Raw genomic sequence first — 15,886 nt, 5'->3', positions numbered from 1 at the left:
CCGGCTGCCACCCACCCACCCACCACGCTTCGTTTCGGCTGCCACCCACCCACCACGCTCCGTGCCGGCTGCCACCCACCCACCACGCTCCGTTTCGGCTGCCACCCACCTACCACGCTCCGTGCCGGCTGCCACCCACCCACCACGCTCCGTGCCGGCTGCCACCCACCCACCACGCTCTGTGCCGGCTGCCACTCACCCACCCACCACGCTTCGTGCCGGCTGCCACCCACCCACCCACCCACCACGCTCCGTGTCGGCTGCCACTCACCCACCCACCACGCTCCGTGCCTGCTGCCACCCACCAACCACGCTCCGTGTCGGCTGCCACCCACCCACCCACCACGCTCACTCTCGCGCTCAACCCATCGCTTCTGCACGTGCCTATCTGCCTACCTTCTTGACTACCTAGCTGCCTGTCCTTCCTTCCTGCCTATGCTACCTTTGCACCTGCCTGCATACCAACCTCCTTACCGGCCTACCGGGTTACCTTATTGCGTACCAGGTTCCCTCCGCTAACAATCGATGGTGCGCTTGAACACGCACGCACACAGGGATGCCCTACCTGCCCTCGTATACCTACACTGCGTGTCGTATGTGTGTGCTTGGCCTCCTTGCTTCTCTCCCTGCGTGCCTGCTGTGCATTCCTCGTCCCTTTATCTGCCTTTATCTGCCTAGACCTGCCGGTTTCACCTGTTGACTGCCCGTTGATCACGTGCACACACACACATGCATACCTGTCCGCCACACCTTTCTTCCCCCCTTATCAACCTTTGTATCTGCAAACATTCCCATGTATCCTTGTCCTAGCCTGCTTTATCCGTCTTTCTCTGTTCACCTTCTTTATTCAGCCGTAGTAAACAAATAAATATATAACGGTGGCCTATATATATACAGGAAAGCCTCGGTGAGCTTTCAGATTAATTTTTCACGAGAGTCCTTGCTACATTGGAATGTTTGGCTAATTGTATTCGCGAGAGGTTTGGATTTGTGCGGGGAGGACGCCAACAAACCTGGAGGAAACCCCCGCTATGCATACAAATGACTAACTCTTAAATGCTCTGCACCGACGGCTTCAATAATCCACTGCTGTGCTGTATTACCATCTCTCCCGGCTACCTTGCAGCCCAGGCCAACAACCCCCTTGCCATTCACGGTCCTCCACGCCTTTTATCTTATCGACACAGCGGCTTTGGTTTGCTTGTGCGCTCAACGCTCGCTTTGCCTGCCACACGTGCTTACATATACATACACAATGCGTGTGTATGTATATGTAAGCACGTGTGTGTGTGTGTGCATAGTGAATGTACGTGCGCTTATTCCGCGTACCTCTCCATTCTGCACACGGTGTAGTGGGGCTCGCTGCTCTCGTCACGGCGTGTGCCTGCACAAACGCCCTGCGTGTGCCCCAAACGAAAGCCACGAGCACCGCACGTCTTTTTGATCTTTGCCAAAATATCTGTCCCCCGTCCTTCCAAGTCTATCGACTGTATCTCATTCCACGATACATGGCGCCATGGTGGCGAGATGTTAACTCCCTCGCCTGGTACGCAGGAGGTCGTGGGTTCGATCCACGCCCGTGACACCTTTAAATTTGGAGTTTGCATGTTCTCCAACGTGGTCATGTGGATTTTTCTCTGGGTCTTCCAGTTTTTCTCTCCACATTCGGAATCGACATGTAGTTCGAGTATTTTGCTGCTTTAAATTTCCACAAGACGAGCCACTTTGTTGAGCTATCATCTGTGGCTGGGTTGCTTCTGAAAAAGAGCTATATAGCTCAGTGGGTCTTGCCTGGTAAAATACTTTTTAAGTTTACAAACGTCCCCTTCTCGATATATGTAAAAAATTCAAATATATTTATTTACCTCTCCGAATCGTCACCATCTTTGCCATGCTCGATCCACTGCTGGATGAAGGCCTCGAAAGCGGCCGCCACCTCTCGTGGTCTCGTGACGTGGCTGTGTAAACATCTTTTTTAAACTAAACGAACTTTTACCGTTTTGGAATTTTTCGCTTGCACTTGCATGCGGTGTGCATCACACGGATGGAGATTCGTTTTCATCAAAACACAAGTTTGGGGCTAGATCGAATGACTGTAAAATTGATCATCGCACATTCAATCGCTCGGTGCATACGGTTTGCACGATGCCCATAAATGGTGGCATTGTGATGTTTAACTGGTCAGAGAAACGGTGGGCGGGGGGGTGATGACTTGGTGACTGCAGTGCGTGGTATTGTACACAGGCGCGAGTTTGTCTCCCACATTCTCCATACGGCGCCAAAGAAGTTCAACATACATTTCTAGCCGCCGGTCTTGAATTTTTTCATTCACAACCGCTTTTGTTTTTTTTCCCTTTCCCAGGGGCGCCTTCTCCATCGTGCGCAAATGTGTGAAGGTCGCCACCGGTCAGGACTTTGCCGCCAAGATTATCAACACCAAGAAACTCTCCGCCCGAGGTGCAGCTGCGTGTGCGGGCATGCACGCGGGCATGCGCAAGCGAGTGTGCAAGCGTGTGTGCAAGCGTGTGTGTTTGGGATGTGCATGCAAAACAGGTAAAGGTGCAGCCCTACAATGTCATTGCTCGCACCATTTGCTGGCGGAATGGCCTCCATCAGAGGGAGCCCCAAGAGAAGTCCCTCTGATGTAGGGTAGTTGGCCTGCTCTTCCACGCTAGGCAGGCAACTTTGAAGAGATGACTACCCACCCTTTACCCCGCCACATGGCACATGCCGATCTACCAACTGCAGCTTGACCCATTAATACCGCTGAGTGGACAGAGGCGGAGAGGTTGTGAGAAACTTGGGCCATTATTTCAGCTGACATACCTGGCGATAAAATTGAACCTGCGGCCACTGGATTACAAGTCCAGTGTGCTAATCAATGCACCGCAGCAGAAGCTCCTGGGATGTGTATTCGTGCGCGTGTGTGGTTCCGTTATGAAAGTGATTGTCGCCCATACAACACTGCACCCTTGCCATTAGAGGATGTTTAACAGTGGTTTTGTGCAGAGGGGTCTGCTCTGGTAATTCCATGTATTTTTAAAATATATTTCCAGGTAAGGCCCACTGAGCGATATAGCTCGTTTCCAGAAGCGACCTGGCCACATATCAACGAAGTGGCTTATCATCACGTGCACATTTATAGCAACCGAATACTCTGAACGCACAATTCTAAATGTGGAGGGAAAAACCAGAGTACCCGGCGAAAAATCCATGCGATTTCGGGGAGAACATGCAAACTCCAAATATGCAGGCTTGAGGGTCTGGATTGAACCCACGACCTCCTCTATACAGGGTGAGGTAGTTAATATGGTGCCATCGTGGTGCTCTGCATGCACCAGCGGTCGTCTGCAGAAACGACACAGTAGCTCACATGCAAAGTGGATCGGGTGCGAGCAGCAGGTGTGATCGCTAGCCCACGACCATGTACCAGTGTTTCCTCTGCATCTAAGGCACGCAGCCAACATTGCATATCCTGTGATATATTTTGTAAGTGCACGATACTGCTGTGCATTGGTGTCGTATCCAGTTTTCTAAACTTCAGCATTTTTATTGCGGTTGAGGTGGACTACTTGTGTGCAGTGGTTAGCACACTTTATAGGAACCCAGCCAACTTTGTTCGATTGTGAGACCGTGTACAACATCCATGCTCGAGCGATATTTGAGCCCGCCATCGTTGTACTGTACTTCTACGCTCCCCACAATGACCAGGCTGGTGAAGTATGCTCAAAATAACTCCCGTGATTCGCACAGCGTGGGGAGGCTATCATCCAACAGTGGATTAACAAAGAGGCCGTCATGTTTTTGTGTATTATAGTAAACATGTTAAAAGGTTATTTTTATTTAATTCTGAAAGCCTCGTGTGGTAAAAGTTAATTTATTTCTCAGAAGCACTCCAAAAAGGACATTCGACCAACTCCCAATCATAACAACGATCCCCACTTAAATCCTGTTTTGCCAGGCCTTCTTTTGGAAGAGGAGGTAATGAATGTCAACGAGCTCCCGTGCATCGAGAGGGAGGACACTGAATTGGATTTAAACCAGCACAAATGCCGAGTGATGGACGTGTGTGTTTTATGCATGCGTGTGTGCGGTAATGTAGCGGGTCACGCGCTGCGCTAAGAACCCTGGTTGTCAGAGTTTGATTCCTGCTTACGGACCAATAACAGTGATAGCGAATATTCAAACCGGTCCTGGGCCTTCCCGAGGTCGACTCGGCCTCAACTGAGTATCTAGTGTAATGTGTAAACATCAGTGCTGGGGAGACAAAGGCGGCCGGGGCGGTCTTGGCCACCCACCCCCTCGTGTGCCTTGACGGCCTTCATCGGTGCTCGCAAACAGAACTTGCCCCAACAGTCTGTTGTCTTTGTTCTTGCACGGTGTGATCTAGACCTGGAGTAAAAGCATCTGGTAGCCAGAGTGCTGAGCCAACACCACTGAGATGCTGAGCTTTAAATCCAGGTTCCAGACACCTGTAATTAAAGCGCATTCTCAAGTGTAGTGAGTTGATGGTCTTAGGCAAATCATAAATGACTGCACATACAAAAAAAACCCCATCTGAATTTTTTTATGCACTTACATTTTTTTGGTTGCATACCAGTTTAGAATTTTTAAAATTCCTTTTCACTGCCTTGCAACTAACCTTACCACTATAAGGAGCGCCACAGTGGCAGGGTGTTAACTACCTCGCCTGGTATACAGGAGGTCGTGGGTTCGATCCCGACCCTGACACCTGTATATTTGGAGTTTGCATGTTCTCCCCCTGATCGCGTGCATTTCTGTCTGGGGCCTCCGGGTTTCCCCCTCCACATTTAGAAACATTCATTTAGAGCATTTGGCTGCTATACATTTACACATGACAAGCCACCTCGTTGAATTGGCCAGGTCGCTTCTGAAAAAGAGCACTATAGCTCAGTGGGCCTTCTCTGGTAAAATAAAAAAAATAGTTTAGTTTAGTAATGCAGAGTGGGCGACCAAATTATCTGCGCTCGACCGTGTGGACCAAAAGGGATCTCGGGAGGTAGTTGTGACGTCCGCTTCTGTGTTGCACTGGCTCTGCGAGAGATCTGAACTGATCCATCATCGTGTGGCGTGCCGCCGCTGATAACGCAATCCGCATGAAAAAAAAAAGAAACCCCACCTGACAACGGTGCCGCAGCTTGCGCCTGCTCACGGCGCCCCCCCCACCGCTCGTGCAACCAGCGTCCTGCAATTGCACATCGAGGGGCAATTATTTCCACCAATTAATTGACAATTTGAACAAATTCATTGCTTTATGAATAGCAGTTTATTGCCGGGGGTACCATTTGGCTCTGTTCTGCTGGTGGTGAGACGGTAAAACACACATCAATGAATGTACGGTGTTGTCCTTTCATTAGCCGACTAGAATCCCTTATTTTTTTTTGACACTCATTAATGCGTTCCTTGTGCAATGCAGACCTGGTAGAATGTGGTCACATGGATTGGCTGTCTTTAATATTTTATGACCTCACAGCTTTGTTGAAATACGTGCATCCTTGCAGCGGAGCGCACGCTGCAAGGATGGTTGATGACAACTGGAACAGCACCACGCAGACGTGTCCCTATTGCAGCAATTGAACCATCAGTTTTGTGCAAACTGGCCAAGGTTGCGATCGCCTCTGACCTCAGACCCACCCGACCACCCGACCAACCGACTAAACACGGCAGCACACGAATGCCTTGCCGGGGGATGATCGCCCATGCAAATGACGGTGGCGGATTGTCTCCAGGGCGGATTTGGGAGCTCGTAGCGGGGGGGGGGGGGACGCGGCTGCACGGGAGGGCAAAGGGGGGTGGTACTTTTGCACCGCTGCGCAGCTGCGCGTGCATCACCGCACGCGTCTGCGCGTGCACGCGTTTGTGTCTGTGCATGCATGCATGCACGTGCGTGTGACTGTGGCGGTACAACACAGGCAGTGGAGGGAGTCTGCGCTCATGGGATGTTGCAGAGGGTGACTGCCGCACTGCAGAGGCTTCTTGGATTATAGGATTAGGCTGCCCGGGATAAAACTTGACGGCTAAACCCGGCGCGAGTTGCACGTCGCCCCCGCTGACTAAGAGAAGCAACAAATAAAAGCACCAATGTCAGCGGTTTTGAACAATGATACATTATTATTGTTCTATATATATATTTTTTACCAGTAATTTGTCTCCTTCATCGCTGACACGAGCTACCTTTAGACAGCCCCAGGGCATTCATAAGGAAGTTATAACTAAGCAAAAAAATGTTATTTTACGAGGGTAAGGCCCAGTGAGCTATATAGCTCTTTTTCAGAAGCCGCCTGGCCGCAAATGAAAACTCAACGAAGTGGCTTATCACGTGGAAATTTCCAGCAGCCAACTACTCTTAAACACATGTTTCTAAATGTGGAGGGAAAAACCGGATAACCCAGAGAGAAATCCATGTGACTTCGGGGAGAAACATGCAAACTCCAATTATACAGATGTCAGGGTCGGGATCGAAGCCACGCCGCCTTCCTGCATACCAGGTGAGGCAGTTAACATCTCACCACCGCGGCACCCCAAGCGTGTTTGGGTGGGGGGTGCTGTGAGCAGCTTTCCAGAACGGAAGGGCGGGCGTCCCGTGCAGGAATGCTCCGATCACCGCTTGACTTTCCTTCGAGCGAGGTGGGCAAGGGCAGGGTCTGTCCACTGATCAACGCTCAGAGTTTGGAGAGAGTGGGCCTCTGTGCGTGTCTCTCTGCGGGGAGGTATAGTGCGGCGGTTCGTGCGCTGCGAAATGAACCCGGCGACCCGTGTTAGATTCCCGCCCGGTGATGGCTATCTGAACCGGTCCTGGGCCTTGCCTAGTTCAACTCGGCCTCAAATTAGTACCTGGTGCAGTGTGTAAACTTTGCCACTGGGGAGACAAAGGCGGTCGGGCGTGGTGCTGGCCACCCCACCCCCTCGGTGTACAGTGCCGACCTTCATAAAAGTTCTCGCGAACAGCACTTGCCCCACAATAGTCTGTTTAGACTACACGGGGGAGCTTCGTGTTGTCTCTGTACGGAGGGGAGAGTCTCTCTGTATGCGTCTCTGTGGAGCGGTGCATAGCTGGGCTCGCATGGAGGCATGGAGGGGACGGGGTTAACCAAGAAAGGTCAGCTCATTGCAAATTATCAGAGATAATCACTCCAGGTGGCTAGAAATCCACTGAGGCAGTGCACAGGCGTGTAGCTGTTAATCTGCCCGCGGTGCTGAGGCGACCAGGGGGTTGGTGGATGCCCCCAGGATGGGAAACGTATTGTGGGCAATGCACCCTGCAGCAATATGCGCGTGGGATTCCATTTTAATTGGCCACTTTGTAGCGAGTGCGTCGGCCCAGCGATAAGACTGCGGCTACGACACAGCAGCCGAGCGTGAGACTGCAGCAGCGTGAGGCTGGGACAGATGGACCGTTGCAGAGTCTCGCAAGAGAGACGTCTGCAGAGCCACTGAATGCAATCGCTTTCCAAAAATATTATTTATTTAACACATTGCAAATCCAGATTTGGTCAACCTTCAGCAGGCGGCGGCTTGGTAGCCTCGACCTGGCATGGCCATCTGCTCTGAATTTGCGCACTTTGGACAGTTGGATTCCCATCTCCTGTCATCTCTTAATTTTGTATCATCATCACTAGCCATGATCAGTCCACTGCTGGATTAAGGCCTGCCAATGCTGCCGCCACCTTTTCACGAACGTGCAATGTCTCACAATCCATCCCAGAACCTGCACCATGAAATTATTTTAATCGTTCCAGCTCCTAGGTGGACGTCATCTCGGACGCGTTACATTCCTAAACGCATTTACTTCTCTTAATAGTTTGGATGATGTCGTTTAACGTGCGTATTTTTTTCTCCCTTTCTGTCTCTCAGTATCATTTCACTCCTTGACCTCTTCACGCTTCTCGACACGCCGTTGCGTTTATTCGGGGAATTGCCCAAGTTCGCCCCCGATTCGTGAATCTGATGTGAAATATCCAGCGGTGTGTGTGGGGTCCACAGTCCGGATCGCAAATTGCGTGCGATGACAATTTCGGTCAAATTCTCAGACAAAATTAACAGCGGTGACATTGACTTTGAGAACATGTGAAATGGCTAAATCTTAGGGAGGCCTTCAACCAGCAGTGGATAGATCGATGCTGATGTGATGACTTTCACCGAGCTTTCTACTTGGTTAAATAAAGTGCAGTACATTTTGCTTGAATTGACGAGCGCACGTGGTGATTGCTTTGATGGCTGTACCTTTATCGAGTGCGCTTGCCAAAAAAATCAATGCAGTATTTATTTCAATATATTTCTTGTGTTGCCTTCGCAAGCAGTGTTCGCTTGTGTTCGTCTCCCGGGCCTGGGCTTATGACGACATCAATACAGATCCCCCTCTATCTCTCTCATCTCTACCATGTCCGCATGCGTGCCCCCCCCCCCCTGCCGTCTCAGGAGTTGGGGAGACGCGGGGAGAGGGGACGCGTGTCCCCTGTTCAGTACCATAATCCAGTAATCATTTAAAATTATTCAAGACGGCTTTGTCAATCAACTTGTGGGTGACCTCATCGCCCACGCATTTTACCATATTTCACCACGCTGCTCAGTGCGGGATTGGTGAAGATGTCACTTGCCACCGATGTTAGCCGTGACCGGGAACCAAACTCCGGTGTCGATTGGATTTCGTGTCACAGGCTGCAAACCACCACCACCACCTCGTACCCGCGATAATAACCCAGCATGCACCTGTAATGAGGCCAGTGGAACTGAGAGACGTGGGGGGAGGGCAAGACGGAGGCACAGAGCTGGGGAGGTGAAGGAAAGAGGGGTTGGTGTGATGCAAGATAGTGGGGGGAGGTGGTTGTTAATAGAGGAGTTACACACGGAGACAAAGCCAAGAAGATGGAGCAATGGTCGAAAGCGATACGGATTCAATGGAGTTCACAGTGGCCGCGTTTTCAACCGACTCCACCCGTGGTTTTTGAACGGACTCCCCGTCCCCCCCGTCCCCTCCCCTGTGGTCCCTATCCCGCCCCCCTCCCACCGTGCCAGCGAGCGGTGCAGCAGCGGTTGTGACGCAGAGAACATCAGATCCCCGGGGGGAGCCTCGGTGCAGGAGCTGCAGTTGTGATATCTGGGTCAGGCCGCTGCACGCCGTGCAGCCGGGCACGCGGTGGGGGGGAGAGAGGGAGGTGGGCGGCTGGGTTTTTTCCGTTTCATTTCATTTCATTATTTCCTGTTCGCTCCAGAAATTGATCGCTGTGGGTCCACGCTTTTTGGCACGAATGGCAAGAGGCCACTACGCCAGCCGTGTGCGAGAGACCCTCTCCCCCTCCCCCTCGTCCACTCGATTCGGTTGATGGGCAGCATCGACGAGAACCGTCGAGTCCCGCCTTGGCCGATCGTCTCCACACCCGTCGTAATCGTCAGGTTGGGACGAAATATAGCGGACCTGTTCGGCGGAATGTTTGCACATATGCAATTGTCATTGTTATTATCTTTAAACGGTCGTCTCCGTCATAATATTTGGCGCTATCGCCAGCAAGATTTTGTCATCGTCATTTAGTATTCAATGTCACCAGTCGTTCATTATCGACACCACCACCACCACAATCATCATAATCGCAGAATTACAGTTATTGTTACAATAATGTTTGGTATCATCACCGTCGCACTATTGTTTATCATCGGCATTATCGTCACGTTGTATTCATAATGTTACAATAATAATCTTCATTGACTAGTCGTCGTGTGATTATCATCATCGTGTAAGATTTATCCTAACCTCCATTATCATGTGTGTCATCATCGTCGTTACATCGAACGCAACAGCAGAAGCAGTGCCATCTCCTAGTTTCACAATTTCATTATCAACTGCTGGATGAAATAACTCCTTTCCCCTGGCACAAACCTGCCTTAGCTCCCTCGCTGCGCCATCTCATAAACACGAGGCTTCGCTTTGCATCCAGAAGCACGTTTCGTCTTCCATTTACCTTCCCATTTCCACAAGCTGCACTTGCACGCATCTGTAGTGTCGCCTGCAGTCTCGAGAAGGCGTGGCTTTAGCAGCGCAGACTTAATTCACGCTCCGCGTTGCTCATGTGATCAGATTGCGCCGCTGCTGGCCGGGCTTGGAGAGGAGACCGGGATGGAGAGGGTCTCCCCCTTGATTTCGTTAATTGGATTTTGACCAACTCGGGTCCCCTTCTTCGCAAGAGGCCGCGTCCTCCGTCTAGCGTTGACAGAGCCCTTCCACCGCCTATGCTCGTGTGGCCACATGTTGGGTTTTTTTTATATTTTGTGGGGCTTCTCCTTTTTATGGTTGGCTTTCGGTTCCCTGTCGTGTGCTGGAGCGAAACAACCGACCTAACTGTAACCGCTTCACCGATCTTCAAGATTCAAATCGTGGGAGCGATCAAATTGCATACTTGTCGAAGAAGGGCCACTTGCCCGACACGTCACCTGTTGTTGTAGTCGTTGTAGTAAACGTCTTGTTAAGCCCGCGACGATGTTGACGAGTGTTGCGTTGCACCACAAGGCCGTGGTGGATTGCCACGTGCCTCCCCTGCGCACGTGCCCCGCGACGCAGGGCCCGAGGACATCGGTGGCCCTGGCTCGGTGCCGTGGCACGGCCGTTATGAACCGCAGCAGACATCCGGCAAACTCTTGCCCCAGCGCACGCTGAAGGCAGGGAGCAAAGATTGTAGGGGGGGGTTGGGAGGGGGAGCCATAGGAACGCGGCGCTACGATCGAGTTAGCCGCACCGCCCACTCTGCTGTGCCCGACCGCATCGCCCCGCGCGACTCGCTGTGCGTGCGGTGGCTGCCGTTCTAAGCGGTGTCCAGGCTCAACCCCCCCACCCCCTCCTGCTGAGCTTTGGCTTCCAGAATCTTGACGAGGGTCCGGGGTGCGTTCTGTGAGGTGCATTTGCAGTGTGAATTCTGTGAACGCACATTGCGTGCAGAATACTTCGGTGGAGGGGGGGGCTCAACCGACCCGAGTGGTGGTGGTGGTGGCGACCAACGTGAGCGTCGATCCTCGCTCTTGATTAAAAGTGTCAAGCCGGCCGGGCCGGGCCGATGAATCGTCGCCCAGAGGCTCTCGCGCCGGCTCTGCCGAGCCCGTGTGTGTTGTGTGTTTTGTGTTTTTGCAAGTCTTGGCGACGCGAGAATTGACTTCATTATAAGGCTCATTAATAATACATTTCTTATTAATGGGGTGACAATCTGTTGGAGGGTGGGAGGAGGGAGGAAAAAACCGAGCCGGAGCCTTTCCTTAACTCGCTTTGATGATGACGACAACGACGCTAACTCTCGTCGTCCCCATGTTTGCATATTTAATTTAATTTGAGTTCGAATGTCCTCCCTGCCGTGCACTTTCTCCGCATTGCAGCTCAGGTGGCGGGGTGTGTGGGGGGTTGCTGGTGGTGTCTTCTCGGTGCCAGGTTATTGTTATTGCAGTGCTAGAGTAAATGTCGCTGTTTTATTATTCGTCGTCGTTATTGTGGCTGAGCATTGCCGCGCTTGAAGCAGCTGTGCGACTTGAGCTCCCGTGGAGGGCTCGCGCGCGGTGCGACTGTGCGGGGTGACAGAGATCCCCCCCCCCCCAACGCACGCATGTTGAGAGTGGGGTGGAGTGCGCTCCTCGGCCAGGAACGTGACAAGCGCCAGCACCGCCCGCAGGCACCATTCCTGCCGCCGTGCTACGTGCAACCCGACCGGCTGTTGACGTCCGCTTTCCCCTTGTACAATGTACATGTGGTTTTTTTTTTTTTCACCATGGACAGCTTTGCTCGATCACTCGCTCAGGTGGCCGCGAAGGAAGCGGCATTTCTTGGAAATGTGACCTTTGGCAACACCCGTTTTGGTAATCCGCGTTGGGCACAACGGTCAAATGAACGTGGCTTTTTAAAGACGGGGGTGTTTCGCCAGTGTGGTGTTGCGTTGTCTCGACGTGATTTTTTTTAAAACATCGGCGCAATAAATTTCTGCAAATGCATTTTTTCGATGTCCCCTTTTTTTTGTTCATTTGCACGTGTTTGCCTGCCGACTCGCACCTTGACGTCCATCGCGGCATCGCGGTCACACTTTGCCGACGAGACTTGCAAAAGAGCAAAACCGAGTTGTTGTTGGGCAGCCTCAAATTAATCAAATGCCGCGAGACAACGAGAAAACATCAACTTTTGTTTCACAAAGCACTCCACCACCCTGCGCTCTCTCCTCCTCTGCCATTTTCATAATTTTCATTCGTCTGCCCTCGTTAACCACCCCGGGTGTAGATGCACACCCGGTGTTTTTTCATGCATCGATGAAACGTCGACCCTAACGCCACTGATAGGCGTGTGGATTAGAGAACGTACCTCCGGCGACATCATTTTGACCATCAAGAAGAGTGAGGTGGGTGTGGGCATGAGGATGCGCCCGTGGCGAGACGGTGGACGATAGCCGGTGGTAGAGACACGATCTGAGAGGGGCAGGCCGAAGGAGGGGAAATCCTCTCAATGTTTCCCATCCGTCGCGGCGATGGAGTGATTTTTTTTTAATAATCTCGCGTGCAGGTGTTGTCGGATGGATCGCGGGACTAAGAGATGGCGACGGCTTGGGGACGCCTTAATAATAATCCAGCAGTGGATCGATCGTGGATTATGACTGATTTTAAGCGCGTCTCATGCCCGGTGTTCGTTCGTGCCTTGTGCTGAAGGAAAGAGCAAAATTGGCTCATGTCCCCGCTCGTGTCCCCGCTCGTGTCCCGTGTTTGCTGTGGGGCCGTCCCAGCCACTAATGTTTGGACAGAGAACGTTGTTGTAATCTCTGGCCTGGTTTGTCTAGGGGGGTGTGGGGGGGGATGGAGGAGGGGGGGGGGCGACTCAATCGCTCGGGCGATGGTTAAAACCCCGTCAGAATCGATCCAGCGCTTCACCTCCGCGGGACAAATGTGCGGCGCCTCCGCTGCTCGTTCCAATGGACAATGTCGGCAGCAGCGGCGGCGGCCATGCTCAATCCACTGCTGGCTGAGGTGAAAGCTTCTCCCAATCCGCCCGCCAGCACATTGCGTGAGCCTGCGATGTAACAATCCAACCTTGGCACGCCGCTGCGCATGTTCTATTATTTGGCCACCATTTCGTCGCTGTCGCTGCTGTTGACCGTCGGCCTGCAATCATCCCTCGTTAGCCACTACGGCGCGTCCTGCCCCTTGGCTCACTCAACTGTTTGAATCGTGCTCCTCACCAACCTGTAGCATGCTCTCTCTGCATCCCTGTCTTCGATTTCGGTGGGAGGGGGATGCAGTGTGCGCGATCACTCGAATCGGACTGCGCACACACCTCCTGAATTGACCAATACGCGCAACCCCTGGGCCGCATTGACGGGATGCCTGCTGCTCGAGCCGATGATGCCCGCGTGACATGTTGGCGTCCGGAGACCGCGCCGCACCGCTCACCGGCACCAATTCCGTCTCCCGCCTGCCACCGTGCCCCGTGCTTCGTGCTCCGCAAGCCGGCTGATTCATCGCACGCCAGCACCGCCGCAGCATCTTGTTGTTGCCCCGCACCACGGGGTGGTGACGTCCTGGCTCTGCCGACTGAGCGACGTCTGCTCCAACTCGGTCGGGGAAGGGGGCGCCAACGGCGGAAGTCCGAAGTGGCAGGGCAACTCGTCATTTGCCGTCGTTGGCCGCGATATCTCCGCTGCTGGATGAAGGGCTGTCTTTCTTAATCTTGCGATACAATGATCCGTCCGGCTTCGGCACGCGAGCCCATTTCATTGCTCCGTCTCTGTGGTGGGCGTACTGTCAGAGCATTTTGCTTCCTTTTCGCTGCCACTGCTGTCTATTCTTGACTGCAGGCCCATCATCCCTTCTGTAGACGCATCCTGTCCAAGCACACTTTTACTCGGGTCAATACGTGCATGTGTTCTCTAATCAGTGTACTCCCTTTTCCTGTCTCAGTCTAATTCCAAGTAAGCTTCCGTGCGCACTGTTTAGGTCTGGTTCCATTTTATTTTTAAATGGCAATGTTGACTGACTGACGTCGTCAAATCCTGAGCACATTTGGTATTTGCGCCATTCTTGTGGTGCAAAGCTATCAGGAAGATGATGTGCTATGAAGATTTGTCTGCAATAGTTTCACCTGAGCGAAGCAATGTTGCCTTGTAGTGTAACCCAATGAACAACAATCAATAAGCAGACACGTCTCCTTCGTATATCGGTCTCTGCACATAAATAAAACAAGTACGTCTTACACGGCCCATCAGCCCGCACGGCCGTGTAGGAGTGCATGATCTCAACAGCATTCCAAACAGTCGAATTATGGGCTCACCTGAATTACTGCTGGTGAACTTAAACAATCGTACAGGCAAGGATTCTCTCTACGCTATGGGGTTCCTGGTTCAGTGCAACGATATCATCATTACTCTTTGGTTCTATTCGGTAAAGTCACGTAGGTAAAAAATAAAATAACAAAAATCACGACGTTTCGGCCACAACACAAGTGGCCTTCATCAGGTGTGTGTTGTGGCCGAAACGTCGTGAATTTTGTTATTTTATTTTTTACCTACGTGACTTTACCGAATAGAACCAAAGAGTATGGATCCTTGCAGTCACGAAAGCTTCAAATCTAGGATATCATCATTAGTATCGTTGTGGAGAATATAATGATGACGTGTCGCATATCTGTTTCTCCACCATTTATTTTTTCACCCAGTGAGGTAATTTGCGAGTCATTTTACATTAAGCAAATATGAACCCTGGCGCCGACAAAACACGTGGCCTCTCCCCCCCCCCCCACATTCTTAAACAACATCACGGGATCCTTAGCATCCACTGTGACGAAGCCGCAATTGACCAGGGCGACCGCCGGGTCATGAGGCATCTCGTGCGGCTGCGAATGTGCTTTCCACTCGGCCTTGTCACTGCCCCCAAAGTGGACGAACCTGTCGCTGGAAGAATGTCCTTCATGAAAATCCCAGGGCTGCGTGCATGCGCGTGCAATGTGCGTGTATGCGCGCATGTGCTTTATATTTTGCATACCGTTCCTGAATGATCGTGCGATTGGAAGGACAGACGAAGCCAGTTTGGCAAGGACGTGCAAATTACTGTGGTCTTATTAAGTGGGCCCTGAGAATTGTTGCTCTAAAAAATTGTCCCGGGAGCGGCTGGAGCATCTACGCTTCGAGAACGCGCAGCCCTGCCCGCCTGTCTCTGAAACATCACGCACTTGAAATGACAATTGCTAATATAATGTTCGGCTGATGCCTTTTTGTGAATCCACTGCCTTGGTGTTGTTGGGCTTCCCTTGCGCCATGTCGATCTATGGAGGGGGGGGTTGGGGGCGGTTTGGTTGACCAAAAATCCGCCATGCCGGTTGGCTCGGGTGCGGGTTTGTGAGAGTGGTGAGGAGGGGGGAAGTCGAGGGCTGGTGCGGATGTCACCACTGATGTTAATAGTGATTCCAAACTCTTTGGTTCTTTCAGTAAAGTCACGTAGGTAGATCGCAACACAAGCGGTCGTCCTCAGGTGGACAAAACAATCCAGCAGTGGAACTGCTGAACCAGCGAGAGAGCTGTTACAAGGTTATTTATGTGGCGATGGACAGGCAAGCGGGGTCTGAGCTGGAAAGGAATTCCATCCCCGGACGCAAGCATGTCAGTTGTGTTAATGGGGGAGATTAGGGAGAGAGAGAGATTATGGAGAGATATTAGCATGAAATGAACTTCCGTCGCCGCATAAGAGTATTGTCGCATATGCGCATCACAGCAGTGTTAATGGGAGATTAGCACTATGTTGATGGGCGATATTAGGCAGGGAGATTAGGGGGATTAGCAAGTTAATGTGAAGTCTGTGTAACACAAGCTGCGGCACTGCCAACTGCACTGTGAGAGGCAAGCGGGTCCACGCAAGTGAACCA

The 15,886-nt window shown here is 52.0% G+C and overlaps 1 protein-coding gene across 2 annotated transcripts in view; it reads left to right on the top strand.

The window, feature by feature from the left end:
• Positions 1–15,886, top strand: part of LOC116951021 (calcium/calmodulin-dependent protein kinase type II delta chain-like) — a 96,655-nt gene that overhangs the window by 1,247 nt on the left and 79,522 nt on the right. For both annotated transcript variants that reach the window (XM_032969290.2, XM_032969291.2), the window contains exon 2: positions 2,363–2,457. In XM_032969290.2, the coding sequence (XP_032825181.1) occupies positions 2,363–2,457 (95 nt within the window). The remainder of the gene's footprint in view (positions 1–2,362; positions 2,458–15,886) is intronic.

Source organism: Petromyzon marinus, chromosome 41 (genome assembly GCF_048934315.1).
Source record: "Petromyzon marinus isolate PM22_M1 ecotype Great Lakes invasive population chromosome 41, UKy_Petmar_22M1.pri1.0, whole genome shotgun sequence".
Taxonomy (NCBI): domain Eukaryota; kingdom Metazoa; phylum Chordata; class Hyperoartia; order Petromyzontiformes; family Petromyzontidae; genus Petromyzon; species Petromyzon marinus.
This window is presented reverse-complemented; position numbering and strand designations above follow the sequence as displayed.